At 36.0% G+C, this 22807-nt stretch overlaps 1 protein-coding gene and 1 long non-coding RNA gene across 3 annotated transcripts; one reads left to right on the top strand and one right to left on the bottom strand.

Annotated features, from left to right (window-relative positions):
* Positions 1 to 14127: 14127 nt before the first annotated feature.
* On the bottom strand, positions 14128 to 19285 carry LOC116165936. The gene is made up of 3 exons (XR_004144217.1): positions 19181 to 19285; positions 18609 to 18794; positions 14128 to 14256 (listed from the first exon to the last, which is right to left on the bottom strand). It is a non-coding gene; the product is annotated as an uncharacterized LOC116165936 (long non-coding RNA).
* LOC116165935 (leucine-rich repeat-containing G-protein coupled receptor 4-like) lies at positions 19235 to 21063 on the top strand. 2 transcript variants are annotated; one of them, XM_031480706.1, is made up of 3 exons: positions 19235 to 19384; positions 19440 to 20680; positions 20742 to 20881. In XM_031480706.1, the coding sequence occupies exons 2-3, from the start codon at positions 19448 to 19450 to the stop codon at positions 20748 to 20750; spliced, it is 1242 nt and encodes a 413-aa protein (XP_031336566.1). In that variant the 5' UTR covers positions 19235 to 19384; positions 19440 to 19447; the 3' UTR covers positions 20751 to 20881. The 2 variants fall into 2 exon arrangements, with proteins under 2 accessions (XP_031336566.1, XP_031336565.1); XM_031480705.1 differs by having other exon boundaries at positions 19440 to 21063.
* Positions 21064 to 22807: the final 1744 nt, after the last annotated feature.

Here is a 22807-nt window from a genome sequence, read left to right as displayed (position 1 = left end):
TAATCTAGATTAATACGCCCATCGTAAGGTTTGGTCAATTTTTGCATGCGTTATTTTTGGAAATACGTATTTTCGACTATGGCAATTAGTCCTTGTTTTCTATGGAGTATGTCAGAAGCGACCCCTATCTTAATGGTTTATCTTAAAGTGATGTCAGGTGTGGTTTAACCTGCAGTCAGGAACATCATCGCCAAGTTTTAGACGATAAATTCACCAGTAAGATCTGATATCGGATTCAACGATATGACTTTTATGTACTTATTCTTGAGTTGTTTCATTCAAGTTTCAAACCATATTAAGATTTCGTTTTAGTTTTATATCCGCTTACAGCGATTACAATAAAGTGAAGTTACAAGCCGCTTTTCAACAGTTAATGTTGGGTATATAAACGAAATAAAATAATCTTGCCGTAATTCTTTAGGTACAATGGGGTAAGCCATCATCTGATAGGCGGCTTTAGATGCGCGTTAACTCTCACGGCATCGTGTAAATTAAAAAGTCGGGTTATTTACATGGCGGAAACAATAAATCGCCGTAGAGTCTACTTTTGTTGTTTTGTGCGTGTTCCCTACTATCGTAGACACCACGCCCTCTTTAGTCCAGAAACGGGCCCCTAATGCATTTAGGACGATAACGAAATATAAGGTCCGCGAGGTATCAAACCAGTAATTAAAATCTCGTCCATTAATTTCCTAATTAAAACGTACATTTGTTGGTTACAAAGTGTAAATGCTCTCTATTTTGGAACTGTGAAAGCCAAATCTTTTTTGTTTGTTAGAAGTTCATCGACCGCCATTTAAACAATACTGCACACCATCATGCAGTCGGTACTGCAGTCCACTATGAAAGTCGAGTCTATACATTCTTGAACGACTTGTCAAGAATTCAAGGTGTGCGGTTCGACACTGCTGCAGACTCAATTGGATATCACACGTTTGTGAACATGATCTAATTAGTCACACCAAAGCGAACTTCCACCCTTAGAGGATAACACCTGCATCTCCAACTTCACGTCTCTGGTGGAAATTTAATGCAAAAAACTCGTGACGAAAACCTTCGTCGTGCACGATACGAAGGACCACACGTTCTGCTTCTTATTATATCAACAGGATTTGAATACTCATCTGCGGTAGATTTATTGTTTCAGAAAAAGGCACAAAACTATTACCTAATTATATCTAGGAGACGTTTTTGTGTTAATGACAACACAGTGACGACATTAAGTGCGGTAATAATTTACACAAGTTCGAATGGAGACATCACGCTTTAAGCACATTTACCTACAAAACTTAAGAGGTTTTCTTCTTAACGACTACTATTTTAAGCTCTACTCTAACTTAGAGTAACGTCTGGAAATGCATTAAAACTAAAATACGTTACATTTTTAATGTATTCGTTTACTATACTGGAATTTTACACTTATACGAAGCAATTGTGTAGTTAATATCTATTCATTACACATTTTGGATAGTTGTACAATGGTGGGCTAACGTAGCACTGTATTTTAGACATAAACTGACCAATAAAACAACTGCAGATGTTTTAGTATTAAAAGCCTTTGTAACTTATTTACACTTTGAAAACACTAAATTAATTGGGTACAAGACGTCGTTTATAAAAGTCTCCACCAATTTTCGGACTCTCTCATTCATTCGCACTTAGCAATCATTCATCTCGTGCATTCTTTTTAATGAGAAACTGTTGAATCATTTCAAGTGGCCGTAGTCTTTGGGCCGTTCCATTATATTCTCCCATCATTAATCAACTGCGCTAATCAAGAAGGGTAATAGTCATAAATGCAACAGCTACAAAAATCTCCTGCATCATCTCTCGTGTTTATTGTTTTCATCGTTTCAACACACTGTCTGTGATAATAGCTCTTATTTGCACCCCCGGAGTAGTAGCGCTAGAGTTCAAGACCTGTTTTAATAACAGTCCGAATGGCGCATGTACTTCTCACGGCAATGCAATTTTCGTTTTTCCTCCATTTGCATCCACAGTATTACTACATTTCTAATTAGATTTTGAAAAAGGTTTCGCAACATTCAGATAGACTGTGGCAAAAATTTAAGTTTTCAAAATTACAATTTCTCATAAAAGCCCATCATAAAGTTTTAAATCGAATGGATTCGAGAATTGTCCTGAAAACTCGACTGCATTGGAAAGCCTTGAATTGAATACCAAACCGAGAGGATTTTCTTCCATTAAATGCAAAATCAGTTGAACATTCACAAAGTGTTACAGTTCAAGCTGACCCATACCCATATCAGGAATTTTTAATTACAACCTATCACTTCCAGTTGGAAGGGGAGGGGAGGGTAACTGTCCTTGCCTTATCACACTTCGCTTTTCATTCAGATACCGCCACACATTAACCCGGTAACAAAAACCCGGTGATAACAGGGGTGCTACAAATGGAAGCACTACAAGCAATTCCAAAGAAAGCGTACATCTTTGTATCTCGCCTGCAACCGAACACATCGGCTATGCAGATCACCGATCACTTAAAGAAGATGTTCCCAGAAATCGCTGCTGAGAAACTTGAATCAAAAAATCCCGAGATATACTCGTCGTTCAAAGTAACGGTCGATCTAGATAACTGCAGTCGCGCCATGGAAGCCAATATATGGCCTCGTGGAGCGCTTGTATGCCGGTTTTTTCATCCGCGCAGGGTACAAGCCATCCCAAAATAGCCAGCACTGGTAGAAGGTCTAGAGCCTACTCCCGAAATGCGATCCATGAAGAGCTTCCAAATGAAGACTACCATTCCAAATGCATCAACCTTGAATTGTCTATTTTATGTATTTAATGTTTGTTATAGTTTATTGTCTTATCAATTGTTTGTCATATACTTATACTTACCATGACGCTTCCTATACAATGTCATTAATTGTCCAAAGGAATAAATTAAATCAAATCAAATCAAATTAAACGAATTTACTTATAACTGTATAATATAAGAAATGGTTAAAAAGATACCCAGTAGTCTATTCTAAAGAATACGTAGCTAAAAAACAATCTGACCTCTCTTGTATCAATTTTCAAAGCGATCGGACGTTATCGTACACACGGACAGACAAACAGCAATACAAAATTATAAACGATCTCGAGGAACGTTAATAATTAACAACTCTGTAGCATTTATATTATAATCATTTTCTTATATTTTTTCGATTTAGGGGTCCAATAATGATAGGTCCGAGGATAGGTCTAATCGAAAAAGTACGAATCGTTTTGAATTCTACACAGTTTTCGCGAGAAATTTTGGAGTAGTCGATTTTTGGTAAAAAACGAAGGTTATACACTGCCTTTTTTGAGATCTTATAGAATGTGGCCTGTAGAATCCATAACTTCAAACAGTTCCAAGATTGGGCTACTAGTTCAAAAATTACAGCCCTTTAAATTTTCTTTCGAAATTGGTTTAAGTCTATAACTTTTGATTGAGAAGTCTGATCGAAAAAGTACGAATTGTTTTGGATTCTACGAACCAAAATTAATAAGAAAAAGTGTTTTCCCGAGAAATTTTGGTGCAGTCGATTTTTGGTAAAAAGGAAGGTTATACACTGCCTTTTTTTGAGGCCCCAACAAAAAATTGTCTCAGATTGACCCGGAAAAAAAATTTTCTTATAGAATGTGGCCTGTAGAATCCATAATTTCAAACAGTTGGAAGATTATTCAATTCAATTGTGCATTGCCAACTTCTTCACAAATGCATTTGATTATTGTGTTGATCATGTAATTTTATTAAATAAACTTGCCAGATACAATTTCACTCAAAATTATTACGTTATTGAAATCATATTTCAGTGATCGTGCTCAATATGTGGATTTCAATATTGCTTAAAATCTCAACTTAAAAATATTATGTGTGGAGTGCCGCAGGGCTCAGTTCTCGGCCCGATACTGAACAGAAGAACGCCCGTAATAGCGCACATTTTTTTAATGCGCTAAAAATATTAAAAATTTAGACTTACGTATTTGAAGTTGGCCAGATTCGTGAATCTCGGTTAATGTACTTAGTAAATTTTTGGTCATTTTGAGCTCTCTTTTAAAATGTAAAAACAGCAAAACATTGATATCTTTTAAGTCAAACTAGAAATACAATACGATCCTACTTTTTACGTAAGAAATAAAAAATTCGTAAGGGTTGTCAATAGATGTTCCATGCAAAAAAAACCTATCGACATACACAAAAGAAGAATAAGAATTTTTTTATTTTTGCTCAAGTACAGCAGCAGAGTAGTTGAATTAACACAAAATAAAATTAACATTAATCAACAATCTGATTGACAAACTAACTAATATATATATATATTTTTTTCTTGCTATACTAGAGAAAAAACTTAGGGCCTCTAAGGCAAGCCTGTGTAGAGGACACCCTCACGCACTTAAACTAAAAATGAAAACAGTAAGCCTGCGGTCAGAATAAAACCAGACCATTGAACAAAACATAATTTTAACCAAAGTACTAGAATTAAGAATTATTTATTAAGTAAGTTACATTTCTTCTTTACACCTCTTTAATGGAATACAATGTATATACCGGGTGAATATTCCAAAATCCCACAGGCAATTCACATAGTGAGTGAAAAAGTTTGGCCCCCCATTCAGAATTGTTGATCCGGTTTTATGACCTCATCAATTTTGAATTTCAAGTACTTATTTGGAATTAGTGGAGGAACCGTTAAAGATACAGTATTCTTTTATATGACATGAAATATAGCGCCCTTTTTAACGAGTCTTTTAACGAGAACTTACCCGCATACTACATTCATTATAATAACTATGAAATAATCGGATCGGCGCACTCTTCTTCCTTTACTGTTTCCTTTGGAAGAATACCTTTTTCACCTTGGAACATTGTCTTTTTTACGAAACTTTAATCTGAAACTCATCAATCGACGTAAAACTGTGTGGGAAGTCGAGCTTTCCCGATGCTCCATGTACGCTAGAAAAATTCTCTTTGCACACCCTCATCTTTTAGTCCTCTTAGGTGGAATAGAAATGCTGCATATCCATGGCAAGATCCTTTAGGGATGGATTCTCAAAGTTTTCACGGGAACGACCTAGAATAGTTAAACCTAAGCTTTAAGTTGTTCTTTCTGACAGTTAACAGGAATCCATCTTTCAAGACGTCAAACTTCCTTTGCCTTGACATGTCCCTACGAGATATCAGGACCGCTGGATCTTCTTCAAGAACCTTGGTAAATGGTAATTTTTCGTATAGAAGTCATTTCAGAGTTCATCTGGTTTTGACAAAGAAGCTTCAAAACGGAGGATAAATCGGCGAGTTCCACCTTTTGAAATGGATGAAGAACACTTGATGTCTTTCTCCCAGCTGCTTGTCATGTCCGACTGTCCCCACGCATTACACGAATATTGTTACATCTGAGACGGACCCCACTATTTCTTATTTATTATAATAAATGTAATATCTCGGTAACTTATTTCTTCTCCTTATTCTTGATTCGTTAAAAAGGGTAGAAAACGCATTACATTTCATTTCATATAAATTATTACTACCCCCGCTAAGTATATGAAATTCACCTTCTCGGTACGGTTTCTTACCCATATCTCGGTAACAGTGATCTTTAACGTAAATGAGTGGTTTGATATAATATATTCCGTTTGTTGTTATCATTCCAATGAGCCTAAGACGACAAGAATCGGACAAGTAGGTATGGATATACGACACTATTCTCGTGACACGAAAGCTTCGACCTAGATGATGTCATAAAACCGGAAGCTACGGACGGAAAGTTTGGCCCTCTTTCGGAACTAATTAAAAAAATTACAGTTAAAAAAATTCAAATCTAAATTTATAGAGATTACAATGTAATTCAAAAATATTGCATGTATTGCGAAAAACATTTTTGTCGTAAATGTAAGTAAATATGAAATTAACACGTTAACAGTTGATGAGTACTCCAAATTTCATTGAAACCGACCCCACTGATTTCGAGAATTTACAGTAAACGGATATAAACAAAGGAAGAATTGATAAAATTTGGGAAAACGGTACAGCGGGATCTTACCGACAATTGGGAACACCCTGAAATAATGACTTCCACAGACAGAAGTTGCCCGATACAATACAATGAATAGATAAAATGCCTTTGAAGGTAAGTACCTTTACGACGTACTGCACCTATCTGCCATTATATACACAACAGGAAATCAATTTTATTACGAGTTCTACGATTGTGTCTGGTTTATTACATATAAAACAGGAAACTAAGACAAGTCATGTACCAATTTATAAACAATTTATTCATTAAATTAAGATATAATGATACAATAAATCGATCTTGCACCAACTCATTGAAATGAATGTGCATAACATACTAACACGCGGTAATCAACTAAACGTTATTCCAACAAACTCAACAGCTTTCTTTATGCCTGTGAACTGATGAAAATTGTGCTCTTTTTGTTAGTCTACTCTGACGATTTGTGCGCCAACTAACGAAGGTTTCCAATACTGAACAAAAATGTTTAAACTCGATCATTTAATTGATGGTTGTAAATGAATGTTGTGTATCATGATGGTTGCTTTGAGCATATCGTAACGGTACGCCGCATTAGTCCGTGTGGTGTGAAATCTTATCTTGAAATTGAATTGATTAAATACGAATTCTTTTCGCATGGCGTTTGAAGCAAGTTAATCATTGTCGTAATAATATTATTTTCTAAACAATCTCTTATTAATTGTGGGGTGCTGTTTTTAGTTGGGTTTTAGTTTCCAGATTTAATTTTCATTTTGAGTTTCTGGCGCAGTTCCAAGTTTTAATCAACAATTGTATTATTTCCCCATCAGTTTACTTGATCAGCCAGATAGCTGATGTAGAATACGTACGCGAATGCAGGGTCAACCTCTCATTGGGACTAACCTGTAACAGCTGGAAATGAAGATAAGAAATTGGGTCAGTTAGAATAGTTTATTATTTTGGAATTTACCATATTCGTAATTAGTGAATAATTCCTCTTCAAGGGTGCTACCAACGTTAATTTTGAGTTGAACGTCATTTGTTAGTGTGCAGTATGTGCCACAAGCCACAGGCCAGTAGGAAAGAAGAAAACACCAGGGTGTATAGCGTTATACGGACCCCGAGCTACAATCATGAAATTAATACAAATGGTTTCTCAAGCGTTTTCAATAACAAAAAATTGCGGAAAAAGCCCTAAATTTTCCATAATCTTAATAAAACATCACTTACTGTCATCGAATTGTGAGGTTATGTTACTTCATATTTCCTACAAATTCGTAACGGTTTATTATTCTTGAGCTGGCAAAACTGAAAAAATTGGTAATTTTCAGAAGTGACATCTTAATTTTTCGTGGCCCACCCCTGACTGTCATAAAAAGTCAGTGACTGAGACTGGAGTAATAAATACACCAAAAGCCGTTACACTAGTTACGCATTCCACTCAATTACTTGCAATTACAAATTGTCACCAAATCGCGCAGGCGAATTTGAAATTAAATAAAGCGTACGTTCGAAAATAATACAAAAATTGAACTGTGCAACGCATAATTTAGATTGTATATAGGGTGAAAATTCCTCTCGCGTATGGAATTCTAATTATTTGTTTTGATCGTGAAATACCGTTTGTTAAATTTTCCGAGAAATAATGTATAATATTCGTGCGAAAAATTCTTATGTGTTCATTACTATCTGACGTTGGAAAGTGAAACTGTTCTCGACATGCTCGAAACTAACGTAATGATTAATTAAGTGAAAACCCGATTTAAATTTGGTAGAGGGTAGAACTATATATTTCTCAGTCTAAGTTTTCCTCCTTTCGCTTGGTTTTATGCGATGTAGTTTAATTGGTGGTATCAAAATTCACTTTTCGGCAGTAGTTTCATTATGGCGAAATAGATACCAGAAATTGAATAACCAAATGCCGATAATTACAATATAATTAAACCTTGGAGGTTCGTTTTCTTTCAGTTGTGTCAAATAAAAGAATTGAACACGTGCGGAACCTACAAAATATAGTTCAAAGTAAAATGTTTGTCGCTTTTCAGCGGTTACGTACAGAAGTTTAAGCTTAAAAATACCTTATATGACATATGGTATAGTTTTTATGACTACTTTGATCTAAGACGCGGCAATATCATCGTGTACAAGAGAATTGTTTTAGATATTTTGGTGAAATGAAATCACTGATGGCAAATTACATTTCCTTTGGATTTTATACGATACGCTTGAACTTCTCCGAAAAAACAACACGTGGAGTGTTTACAGCGGGTCGTTTTTTTTACCTCGTCTCGTGCCAACTTGAACAAAAAATGTAAATGTTATGAATGTGCCCGTAAATAAAAATCTTCCAGTGAAAAGTACGTCCCGTCTCTCAATTAGAAAACAGGCATTCAGTTAGGATTTTTTAAGAATAGACGATTAAGACATTCGGAGTACCTAATTTCATGTTCCTTATATTGTTTTTTCTCCAAAATTTCTAAAATCAATGTATACATCTCTTCCCTTACATTTTTAACGAGCATATTTTGGTACTGGTTACGATATGTATAAAAAAGTCCATAAAAGTTCATTCTCTTTTCCTTTTTGGCATATTGTACAGAATTATTTTTTATTTCTTTTTCTAATGCTTTCTCTCTCGTTTCATGGTAGTACCTACCGAAGAATGTGCTCGGCGACTTTGGGCTTTTCGGAATTTCTAACAAGTAGGTGTCCATGCGTTATATGTGTGTGTTCGATCCTGCTAATGACCACTTCGTCTCTTCTATGCAGCTCCTGCCAGGGTACATACGCTAAGTTGTTCCCAGTATCATTTCGTTATAGGCTTCGTTGTAAAGTTTGGAAAATGGGCTCGTTCTGAAGGCCCCCAGTATCACCCTCATAGCTTGGTTGGCGAGTTTTTCAATTGGCATAAGAGTTGTTCGTCGCGCCATATTTTATTCTGGCCATTAGGGTTGCAACAGTTATTCTTCTTATGCACCCCATGTATGATGCGCTATGGTTCCGATTACCTGGAGCGTTTTCTTAGATTTTTATAGATTTCTTAAACGTGCGCCTTTCAGTTAAGCTTCGAGTCCCATATCACTCCCAAAAACTTAACCTTGTTCTGATATTTGACTTGTGACGTAAACTTCTTTTTCAGGTTCTTCTACTTTCCACCTTCTGACCCATTTAATCTCATCTTGCCGAATCGACCTGGAAATGCATACTGGAAAATGATCACTTTGATACATATAGCTCCATTCCGACCACAACAATCCACTACAATTTTTATTTTGAAAAGGAGCATACGATACATAGCAAATAATTACCACCCGTGCCTAATCCACAGCTGCATTCGCTTTGGTTGCCACTACGTACATTAACATCTGTAGTAAAGAACAAAAGGTCACACTGTATGTCCATCGAGGAGACCGTTTCGACAGTAAAATGTTATTTCCAAGAAGAAGAAAAACAGTGTAGATGATTCTGCTTAATTAGGTAACAACGTGCACCGTACAATGCTTGCGGAAGAACAGATGAAATCTCATTAAACAAGTACATTTTTAGGACCGAAGTCAAAAAGTGGTATAGTAACTGGTAATTTTATGAAGGGCGTTGTAAGAAAAACCGTTTCCAGTTTCCACTATCAAAGGACATGAATGTCTATATTTTCCGCAAAATTGTAGAACTACATAAAAAATCGGCAAAAGAATCCATTCGAAGATTGGGGAACTGCAAGTGCTCAATATCTGGACTCCATTCAGTGATAGACGTAGGTAGAGAAATGGATGAGAATGTATTTTTTTTTGACCCGATGAAATTGAACGATATTTGCGAACCAGCTTCCACCATTGTCGAGGAGTCATCATCAAATAAATGGGTACAAAGGAGGAATCAAACGACGTTCTGGAGCTGGGCAAGAGATTAGGTATCGGCAACGAAAACGGTTTTTTAACGGGAAGATTAGGCGAACTACCATGACGAAATGCATAAATAGCATTTTGAGGAGTGGCTACGATATGCTACACAAGTAAAATTGCTTTGTATTGTTTAGAGGTGCATTTGAGGCGCATTATATATAAAGTACAACTTACGCCTTACGGGATGCTGTTCGTTGTAAATCCGGAAAAGCTTAACATTGCCGTCGCTGTTAGATTTAAATAGAACATTGAATTGGTGAAGCGAAGCCCAAAAATAAATATATTATATTTTCCCAAGCTGTTTTATTATTCTAGCTTTACTGCTACATAGTATGAATATTATGTTACCCCTTCCTGCGAACGCTTCTTGTGATATATGTGCACAGTACACATAACGCATTTTACTAAATTTCGGGTAGAGAAATAGCGCTCAAACAAAGCGCGTGCATTTAAATAGCTATTGAAAGGGCTCATACTTATAATTACTTGCATTATTTAATCTCATTAATTTCGACATGGCATTTATAACCGATTTGGATAAGCATAGTTGTATGAATTTACGCCTACCGTGGACATTAAGTAAACAGGGGCCAGTTGAATTTTTTACCAAATGGGAAGGTATCGCCGATCGCAGAAAAAAGTGTTACGTAATAAATAATTAATTAAAACATATGTTAGTGTCAGAAGTAAGTCATCAACATGTTACCAGTTCTTAAATTAATGACGTATAATATTGTTACTACCAGATTATCTACGTGTCAATTATTTGTGCTCGAGAAATTTCAAAGATCTGCGGCCAATTACTCAAATATATTTAGTCACCTAATTAGCCGGTTTTCTCTTTGAATCGTTCACGGCAAATAAGTTATTTTAGGTATTTCAAGCTTAGATACAGTGAAAATTAAAGTTTGTTTCAAAGGGTGCGTTCCCTTTACATTTACTGTCATTGTATCCCGTGCGAATTTTCCTATCTAAAAAAAACGAATTCTTTGGAAATTTTCCTATTTGCACCCATAATAGTTCTACAATGCATTTTAGTCAAAGTTGCCTTCATTTACTTCAAATAATTGCAGCATAAGAAATAAGGTGACAAACTTCTCACGTCGTGTTTTTAAAACTCACTTTTGTTGCGATTCCATTTGTAGCCACAATAGTTCTATCATATATAAAGTGACCCGAATTCGAATTGTCAATTGAGGCTTTATGTGTCCTGCTGTCCTGCATAAAATTCAGAATTCTTACATCGAAGAAGAAAGGTAGAGGGTCTTCCAACACCCCTACTATTCCAAAAACATCTCCAATTATCAGAGTGAGCGAAATATCCAGGAATCACACTTGACAGAAAGCTGAATTGAAGCAAAGATATCACGCTGAAATCCAAAAAAGCAAATTGGGCTTTCTGGTAAAGTCGACGCGCAATTGAGAGACTTTAGGGACCATTTGCGGATTTATATAATTATGCGTCTTCGGGCGTTTTCTTTCAACTGCTAATTGTAAGTATATTCCTTGCCATTGGTTACCACCCAATTGTTCACTTTCGGTCAATCATCCCCTTCAGGGTTGTTCATCCTTAATTTGTTTACGACTTTTTCCCCTTTAGAGTTTTTGTACCTTCATTTTAAGCTTTTTATGGAATTCGACTTTGTACCTTGCCTTGGTCGGTCGATCCTTTTGTTGTAAGTTTCGTCGTCATAGGTTAATTCAAGTTTGTTACATTACATTTTAGGGCCTGATGATGACATTTGCCGAAACACGTCGCCTTTAATAACCCATATCTTTACTTAATAAATTGAAATTTATGGGGAAGGTTTGGTATTTTGGGTCTGCCTCCACTAGATTCTGCGTAAGAGGGCAGGCCAGTCTGGCCTCCTTGTGTCTTAAAAATAAGGGGTTGTTGAATAGCAGAGGTATTGAGGTGGGCCACTCTCGAATTCTGGGCGAGGCGATGAAGCGATTACCTATCCTAGAAGGGCGATCGGAGTCACTCACTCCTCAATTCATATTAGGGAAAACTATCACATCTTTCCTGATGGAGATGTGGCATCCCAACGAGACATATTCATTTTAACGGATGGATCTAAAGTAATGGAAAGAACATGCACTGGTATTTACTGAACTCCCTATCCAACCACTAGGCAAACTTCCTACTGTATTCCAATCAGAGTTGGGAGGGCTAATGGTCAGTGCAATAAAAGTTCTTAAGTATAACATAAAGAGCAAAACTATCACAAGAAGACTGCCCTGCAAACACTCGGTCACTGTAAAATTAGCTTTAGGTTGGTGTACGAGTGTCACCATGCGCTAGAGCAGCTAGCAAGCAGTAACACGGGTCAAAGGACCTGCCGGAACGAAAAGTAATGAGAAAGCCGACGAGTTAGCCCAACTTGGGCTCAAAGTAGGAGTTTTATGGTCCAGGGCCGGCTCTTCCACTTAAAGTTATAAATGTAAACATCTTATTACACGCATACATACCCAACACAGGGTTGTCTGCAAAGGGCCCTTTCGTAGCGTGGCGCGTTTTTGCACAAAGCTATCAAGAGGTTACTCGTGGGCATACTTTCTGCGAACTAAAGAAACACATGCACCGCATGGGTGATGGGTTTGCTAGAATCACCATATTGTAGAGGATGTTACACAGGGTATGAGAGGGCCCACCACATACTTTCTGAATGTCCCGCCTAGTCCAACTGAAACGGTCCATTTTGGGGGTATTCTGTCCAGATATGCCTACGAATAGAGGCGCCTCCCCTTCAAGCATCCTTAGGTTCATCTCACGTGTGGGAGGCTTAAGTGACGGGTGAGGGATCAGACGGATCTAGTCAGGGACAGGGAGGTAGGACAAAGGATCCATCCTCCTATCGTAATCCATAATCCAGAGAATCCCTGTAAACAGAATCAATCCGGAAAGTTCGAACACTCGCATAGCACTTATGACATACAGTGGTATTTATTAAGAGGTGGGATTTACTGCGCTGTTTTTCCCTATGTCTACTTTTAAATGGCAAAGTTTCTTCTGAAAGACAGCTGATTTTAAGCAACCAAAATAACTTCTTAAAACAAATAAAGATCTTGCTGTCAGTTGATATTGTCAATGCCGGTAACAGTGTAAGAAGCGTAAGATATTTATTTTCGGTGAACAATATTCAAATTAATTATTAATATGACAGCCAGATCCTAATTTGTTTTAAGAAGTGGTTGCATAAAATTATGCGCCCTTCTGATGAGATTTTTTCATTTAAAAGTAGACATAGGGAAAAACAATACACGTAAATCCCTATGTCCACTTCTTAATAAATCACTGTTTAAGTTTTTACAACAGATCGATGAAAGTCTGTAAATTACGTCGCATCAATCAATACACCGTGCATAAATGACTAGTTTGGAAAGCATCATTCGAATGTTAGTGAAAGATGCATGTGGATAATCCTGAAATAATGTTCGTCACTTCAAATCATAAATGAGATATGGCGTTCGAAGACAAAAGCGATGATATAAAACTAAACGTGTTTCAATGAAATTTAAAAAAAGTAACACAAAAATGGACACGTTACCTATCCGCGAACGTCATTTAAAATATTCAAACTGAGATGGTGACAAGTTCTAGTATGACCAGAACTGAATGAGCCATTAATTATTTCACCAAGCTTTTAAAGGGGGCCAACTCAAATAGACGATTCACCTGATTGTGTACAACAAAAGTAACTGTAACTGTAGATGTAGTTTTGCTGGTGTTGCTACGACGGGGAATTACCTACAGCAAAAAACCTTCTATAGAATGATGCTGGAAAGCAAGGCAGAAGTAAAAACAACATTTTCCCTACGTCTTCTTTAAAAACTATATTTTTTTAAAATCACTGGATTGTAGCAATATATATACTATTGCGATCTGTAGTTTTGTCTAGTCTAATTTTTCAGTTCCAGCCTTAATTACCAGGATCGAAAAAGTACCAGGTTTGTTCTGTTGTTAATGCTATACCAGAAGTTTTAATACTAAAAGATACCATGTAAATCTCGTTGCGTGCAATAAGGAAAGTTTTAATTGCTTGTGAATAATCATGCTAATTAGTTATTTGTTCTATTACGGGTATCTTTTCTATTTTTGTATACCACTGACCTATAGCTAGTAGAAGTGATTTCTTACTTCAGATTAGATAAGATATACTTGTAAACAATTATTGGAATCTTGAGCAGCAGTGCCGTTTCAGAAAGAAGAAAATATAAATAATTGGTCTTACCGCGTAATCGCATACGTAATCAATTTACCCCTTCGTACTGACATGGGAAGTTTACGAGCGTGGCCAATGTCCCAATGATCGCGCTCGATTCCTTTTTTTAATAGGGGTGGATGGAGTGAATGCCGTTCAACTTACCTGAAATAAAAAAGAAAAACATACAGAACATAATTTAACTGTAAAATGCGGTGTGCAATCACGGTTATATTCAATTATTTATGTTATATAGGAACATCATGATTTACGATCACTGGTAGCGATGGTACACCACAAATGCCACAAGTGCCTGTAATGGTAAAAATGGCTAAATTTTCTTGCACATTTATCGACAAACCTCCTTTCTCTATTAATAACGATTACAGTTAGTACAACACAATAGAGACGTTGTGGGTGAAGCTGTGCGACCAGGAAAAAATACGTCCCACTACAGGTGTAGGAAGCAGATTCCTTGGTTCTAAATTGTACAGCAACATGACAAGTCTATTAGTGAGCAAATACAATTAATAAGGATATAGATACGGGAAACTGGAGAATCATTAACGTCGCAGCAACTTATTTGCATAGCGATAGACAATAACTGGGCCAGATTTAAAAGTTCAGATAGTTTGGTACACATTTCTTGTAAAGGTTCGTTTGTTAGCGTTTGCATTATACCGAAAATTATTTGGCAATTCTAACCTTCTGATTATAATCACACCATTGTCAATAATAATATGACGTTAACAGTGATGGATTAGTGGATAGACGAATGGTTTAGAGAATTTAACATTGACACATCCCAAAATTGTTTTTTCAGGACCCACAATGGACTTTCCCTGGGTTTTTGTAAAATTATTTCCAAAGATGATTGAGGTGCGAAAAATTCGCTATTTGGCGGTTTTCCAACACGAAAATAGCGATTCCTAAATTTGGAAGTAAAATTCGACCCCCTACGTGAACATACACGAGGCATTCTTCACTATAGAGATGTTGTACGTACTGGTGACCAGCAGGGCTTTAATGCGCTGAATAAAACACTTTTGTTGCACATATTAAAACCGCGTGGTATTTTGTACCTTTTATATGGAAATATTCATTAATTGAGTGTCCCTCTAACGAATTTTAGTTACAGTGCTGCTGTTACACTTTGGCTTGTCAATGAGTATTCGCTTTGCATTAGTTTTATCCAAGTGTTAATGGTAACTGACGACTGACCTACACAGTGGTCGCATTATAACTTCGCTTTTCATTGCGAAATAGTATAAAATCGGAAATGTATAAATGATTATGTGTTTCTTTTCAAATGTTAGGGACAAAAAACTTGAAACCCGATTTTGTCCCGCATTGCTATTTTAAAAAGTTGGCCGCCTTATTTATACTAAAGAATCAAGAATGTATGTATTATCAGTTGATAAACACCGATTTTGAGATTTCAGCGTTTTTAACGTGGGCGAACTAGACATTTTACTCCGATTAGTTCAAATGATGGTGTCTTAAAAAATCATGATTCGCGTGGGTGATTTAGCATTGTGTAAGAAAAGATATATTACATCTGAGAGATATCTCAGACGGTGGGTGTCCCTTTTCTAAAATAGACACTTGTGAGAAATCACCGTAGATAAGGAGCACAGGTAATACATTGGTACAATTTCATAAAGAGGACAAATCTGCGAAGGTAAGTATTTTTATTAGTCATCGGTTACATTGTACTGGGACTTAATTGATTGAAATAAATTAAAGATAGGCTCTTCTCCTTATATGCTTTTGATCTTCAAACTGGACAACTACAATAAAGTGCCTAGTCATTATGTTTGAAATTGGATTTTGCTGCCTTTTGCAGCATCTGCTCGCATATATAGTGCGATATTGACACATAAAAGACTATTTTTTAAGTATTCACCCAATTACCTTCAAAATTACATCGGGGATGTCAACAATAATGGCATTTTGTGGTTTAAACGTTTAAAGCGTTATATCTCAGGTAATATGTTTGTAACTTGCAAATAGGTGTACCAAGTTCGACTCCCACGGAGCCAAACTTGTTTTATCGGATCCTTTTAATTAAATATCTGCTTTTTTCGGTGTCGACCTAATTAACGACATTGATTAATTTGCTATGACATCGCTGTTTGGACTAAGTTTTATACATTCTAATAGTTTGAGTTAATCATAGATTATTTAAATCGACTAAAACTAAATTGAGACATTGGACGCAGCAGCTTTATTAAGTTAAAATATGTGTAAGTAATTTATCACCATAGGAAATTATAGCCATATTCCCCTAACTTACATGAGAATTTTTACGGGCTGTTGACAAATGAAAAAAGAAGAAAGATAAAATATGCATAGCTAACGAAATTTTAATGTATTCAAAACAGGAGTCCTGTGTATCAAGATAACGCCATTTTAATATTCTGACAAACCTTTTGACAAGTGAAGCAATGCGTACTTATGAGTGCCAGACCACCAATATTTATCGGGATATCTCTCCGAAAAATTAAAATATTTTGTTTAAAAACCTTGCGCTTAAAACAATGAAGTATTCGTTGCACAATTTCCGTTTCAAGGCGCGACTATATCAACAACTTTTATGCAAAAAACTCCAACAATGAATTTATTGGACGAATTCTCGCATTCACCCCACACTCCGGAGAATCATGACATTAATTTACAGAAATCTCTCTGTAATCCATGAAACCCCAAATTCAACAAGTCCTACCCCTTCTTCCGCGGTTGACATGTGATGGCTATCGCGGTTAGCAATCAGTTTTCAGCAGCCGAAGACACCCAAACGTACAATGACACAGCTGATATTATTAGAAATGTAGTAAACATTTGCTTTGATTACACGAAATGTTAATGCGTGAGACAAATATCTTTTGATCAATATTTTTGTATAACATTCAATAATGTAAAAAAAATGTATACTTACCTTACTACAAGGAACCAACCGATAAGTTTATCCTAAACTTGGTTGGACCTCTAACATTTGGAATTAATCATGAATAAACATTTCAAACATTTACAAAGTGTGGCAAATATTTCTGAAATCACCGAAGGATATTAGGATTACAATCAAACCCCAATTAAAATTAAGGAAATTGGGGTGCTAACCAAATCCGCGTAAGAAGTTAAAGACTAAACTGAAAGGGTTATCTCTAGTAATACGAAAAAATATGCCTTCATTTAGCGACCGTAAGAACTTAAGGAGGGGTGAAACCCGTCTCTAAAGGCCTTATTAGATGATGCAATTTTATTGCACGAAAAATTGGTACCAATATATGTTTAGAATGATATAAAAAAATTGCTAAATAAATTGCATAGTGTAATCACTACATCTTTTTACAATAATTGCTGCAAGAATTGCAATAAAAATTGCATTATATCATATGGCCTTGACACACCTACCTAAAAATCATTTAACATCAACGAAAAAAAATGTTTCGAATTCTCATGTTTTTAAAACATTTCACATTTAGCACTACCAAACCAAGTTGTAAATCAGCGTATGCATGATGAAAGCGCATTTTTGGTAATGCAGATCAGTATTTCATTAGCAAAGTTTAAAATTATCGATCTCACGAGTAATCTACTCAAAATAGACTAGAGCCTGCACATCTGCACTATAACACGAAGTTTTTAATGAAAATTTAAAGTCTCTAGCAATTGTAATTGCTGAAATCTCAGCCGGACAGCCAGCCAACGAGCCATAATGAATATAATAGCGTATATTTTTTCAAAAATGTGCTAATAATTAAGTTGTTATACTGGTAGCGCTATCTAACAGTAAAATTATAGCACCTCCGAAAACTATATCGAAATTATTGTCTTCAACTATCGATCTCACAAGTAATCTTAACTCAAATAGAGCCTGCACATCTACACTGTATCAGAAAGCTTTTAGTGAAAATTTGAAGTCTCTAGCTATTGTAATTGCTAAGATCTCAGTGGGACAGCTAGCCCGATAACGAATATAATAGCAGAATTTGAAACATTCTTTTTGTGAGTGATAAACGAGTTTTTCTGAATCCTACTTTAGAGGCGGATGTCACAAACCCGGAATGTCATTAAATGAGGGTCAATTTTCTCAATAGTACATACTAAAGGTGAATATTCATTTTTGATCCTACTAAGGATAGATATTAACGCTTTAACACCCATGAGAATTTGGCACCTTCTATTCGTGGATGTTAACAATTTTTTGTTGTACTTTAGAGGCACATTTTACCCCTAAGACGGTCGCCAAGCGAATTCCAATTTTTGGGTCGTACTAAAGATGGATATTAACGCTTTAGCGCCCATGAGAATTTGACACCTTCTTTTCGTGGGTATTTAACAAATTATTTTTGTACTTTAGAGGCGGATTTCACCCTCTCGGATGGTCGCCAAATGAATGCCAATTTTTTTGATAGTTCTGTAGCGAACATTCCAAAATTTCGATACACATCGAGGCACCATGAAAGATTAGTCATCGGTGATAACGAACGAAGGCGAAAGTGATGTAATCTTACCGAGAAATATGAAGTGTTTGTTACGAGAACGTTGTAGAATAGTCGGATGACTTCGGAAGCGTTCTTTGGAATACGCTACAGCACTTGAAACGACAATTACCGATTCATGGTGTTACAAAGCTTGCAATTCCGAAGATCGGATGTGGTCTCGGTTGGACTGGCGCATCGTGCGCAATATCCTGGAGTCTATTGGTCACAAAAATAAATAATCTTTACAGTTGACAAATATTAAATAAACAGACGTACAACCACACGAGAAAAATAAAAATGCAAAGGTGGCAACTATTTTGCAACAGGCGCCTCTATATCCTTTTTTAAACCCACAATTTAGATAAATTATGCTCTGGTGGGCAGAATTATAACAATTCAGAATCCAAAACCAGAATTATAACAAAAATTAAAGAATGATATATCGCAGACATGACGTCTGATTAATTCGTGGATTTTCAAAATAATTGTCTTAACGATGACGATTTAATAAAAATAAACAATTCCCCGATTTTGCTGGGTTATCGGTCTGTGACGTGATTCAATCTTATCGATAAACCAATATTAGCTATGATTCTGTGTACCTTCAGATTTTCCGAAATTGCAGTAGTCATACAATACTATATAAACGTACACAACTACAGCTGATACTGATACTCTTTGTCTGTACTTCAAATAAACCTTGCAATCAAGCTGTAAAGGTTATCTTAGTGATAGCTTCTCAAATATTGTTTCTTCATACTGCAGTAGTTGTTAGCCGAGACTAATTTCCAGTTGTTTTTTGAACGGTGAGTTAAAATTGGATAAATTGCTTGTTAAAATAGCAATCCTGGTTTATTTCAGAAAGGAAAATGCGTAAGCTCGTGTTGGTACTGTGGATAATAAACGGCATATGGGCACAATGCGTTGTTAACGAAGACAACGAGATGGAATGTTCAAAGGCAATCGACACCATACAAGTTCCCTCTGGAGACTTAAGGGCAGTGACTGTGGTAACCATCACAAATAGTAAGTTTAAATCTTTAAACAAAGAAGTTCTCAAACCGTTAACGTCGATGGAATACGTTTACTTTATCGGAAACAACATAGGAGATATAGAGCCAGATACATTTTCGGAATTTACACAGATAAAGGAACTACTATTTACTCAAAACACGATTAGTCGAATAGATTTTGGTGGTGAATTAAAAACTGTAGATCTGTTCATCTTTGAAGACAACATTATTACCAACAAGGCAACTCTGGTTGGCAAGAAACTACGAAATGTAAAGCGGTTACATTTGGGCAACAACGATATGAAAAAGTTAGATTGGATGCAAGGAGATTTCGCCAGGCTGATCGTTTTGAACGTCCCTAATAATCGTTTACGAACCTTGCCCTCCGATTTCAGTTCCCGCGTAAAACTACTGCAGTATTTGGATTTGCAAGACAATCTCTTCACATCAATAGACAATACCATGTTTAAAGGACTTTATAATTTGATTGATTTACGACTGGCCAATAACAATATATCTCACATCGCAGATTTCGCATTTGCCGATTTATCCAATTTAATTTCTTTAACTTTGCGCAATAACAGCATCACATCCATAACCAAAGACACCTTCAAAGGACTGCACAGTTTGGAGAGCCTAAGCCTAACTGAAAATAGACTCGACGATATCTCGAAAGATGCTTTCCAGAACGTGCCCGCCATTAAGGAGCTTCACCTCCACGAAAACACGATTACATCATTAGAGGTGGGAACATTTAGAAATCTTAACAAATTAGTCGGTCTTGATATTAGCAACAACTACAACACCGAATGGAAACCGGGCATGTTTAAAAATTTACAGAACATAATCCGGATCAAATTAAGAAGAAACGACGTAGAGGAAATAAAAACCGGAACCTTCGTCAATTTGCCAGCTTTAGAACTAATTGACATCGCCTACAATCAAATAAAAACAATACAAGACGACGCATTTGACACAATTACTTATTTAAAGGAGCTAAATTTAATGCATAATGAGATCAGCGTATGGAACCCGAAGGCATTTAAAAATGTAGAAAAGATCGGCAAAATCAATTTAGAAGGAAATCAGGTAAAAATACTACAATCACAAGCATTTCATAATCTAAATATAAAATCTATCGATTTCAAAGATAATTTAATCACGAGAATTGAGGTTGATGGTTTTGAAGGATTAGACTCCTTGGAATATTTGGGATTATCGGGAAACAATATAGAAGAACTTTCACAGGATACATTTCGCCATTTAATACATTTAAAGTGTATTGACTTTATAAACAATAAAGTGCAAAGAACCGACCTGTTAGAACAACTACCGAAAGTGCAATTTGTTTTCACTGAAAGTAATGAAAAAACGTGTCTCAGCGAAGCCAGTCCATAAAACAAGTAACTAAGTCAATTGACCCGCCTATCAGTACAAAACTTGTAATGTAAAAATAAAATTGACGATGTGGATTCTGACTTTGTACTTACCCTTCTTTTGCCTTCCAAATATAACATTCTCTTTTAGAAATCGCCTATGACATGGACCACAGAGCTACATAAACATGACCACATTGTGTAGATACAAAACACAAAAGTGAAAAATAAGTCTTTCACAAAGAAAATTTGAAACAGAATTCTCGAGAAGTTAAATGGTAGATGTCCACAATGTGTATGTATAGACGAAAACCCCGTCTGTTATAAAGTAAATCATTGCCGATATGGGTAGTGACAAATGAAATTACTTATTTACTTCATGTAAATGTCGGAGAACAATTTTAGACAGAAAGTAATTACTTAGGGTCCCGAACCGTACGTTTTAACCTACTTTAGTGCATTGTGTTTAAGCGTAACAGTACACTAACCTACAATCTCGTCAAAATCAAATAAATGCGATGCTTTAAAAACGTGTAAAGGGGGTATGTAACCTTATAAACCAAAAATAAACATTCTTGTGTGATAAAAAAAGTAATCCTCAGAAATTCAAAGATACGATACAAAATTAACTTGAGACGGATTCATGAGGCTTTAGAAACGCTCTGTATCAGAACAAAACCTTTACAATTACTCCTGTATCTACTCCCTCGAGGAACGTTTACATAAAACGTATATAAATTGGATGCTGTAAAACCTACTTAATGACTTTATAAAATGTTTATGAGCCCATAGACACTCTTGTTTATAACGATACCTTAGTTGATAGATATGAAGTCCCTTTACTTAAAATTTAACCGATTAGAGTATATAATTAGTTGATAATGATACAGTAAAATTTTATAATGCTCTTAAAAGATACCACACACTGTGATTGTTGTTTTATATATAAATTTTCTAGAATGAGGGGTTGTTAGCAGTGTATAAAAATGTACTTAATTTAATTATTTAATTTGTAACCCGCGCATTATAATATATTTTAGTGGAGTTTAATAACCAACATTGCCTGCACCATCGACATTTTTGGTGTTCTCTACCAAATTTAATGGGATGATTTTTTAATCTGAGCCAATCGAATTTCTGAATTTTGGTCGAGATCGATCAATGTGGCTGCAGCCCAGAGATCCATGACCATAACCATCTCCCTCTTTTATCTCTCGGCACCCTTATATCTCGGTATTTTTTAAGGCATGACACAGTTCCAATCGAGATTTTCGTTTCCTCAGTCTCATTCCTAATAATTTTAACGTCCTCCTGGATAGTTCACCTCCAACACTCCAGTATTTCTTCAAATTTCTCCCGACTTTCCTTCCGACGCCTGTCTAGGCCTACGAAGATGATGGAAAGCTCCTTTCCTTTCCCTTTCTGTCACGCTTCTCCAACATTCAAAGGCGTCTGAGACCTACCGTTAGATATTGATGACTCAACCCTTATTCTGATAATGTTGATAGTATCATTTCTACTGGCCAAGTCCCCCGGTGACAAAATCCCGCCGCCCTTGCATTATCTGCAATTCTCTTGGATCCTAAAGGCATTTATAAAATTGAGTTTGCTGTTATTAAAAAATCAAGTTTCCGACACCCATTGCGCCGGATTATCTAAGGCGCGATCTTAAGGTTATTCGATGGTGGAATGTAATTGTTATTTTCATTAACTACATTGACGCAGTCACGTTCTGCTAAAAACCCGCGTAAAGATTATGCACCTTGAACAATGTCGTTAAGTTCCCAATCTATAAATATAAAGACATGTTTGCAAAACAAACGTTTTACTTTAAGATTAT

The sequence above is a fragment of the Photinus pyralis genome, unplaced genomic scaffold (genome assembly GCF_008802855.1).
Source record: "Photinus pyralis isolate 1611_PpyrPB1 unplaced genomic scaffold, Ppyr1.3 Ppyr1.4_LG3a, whole genome shotgun sequence".
NCBI classification, from domain to species: Eukaryota; Metazoa; Arthropoda; class Insecta; order Coleoptera; family Lampyridae; genus Photinus; species Photinus pyralis.
Note: the sequence above shows the minus strand (reverse complement) of the source record. Positions and strands in the feature narration are given on the sequence as shown.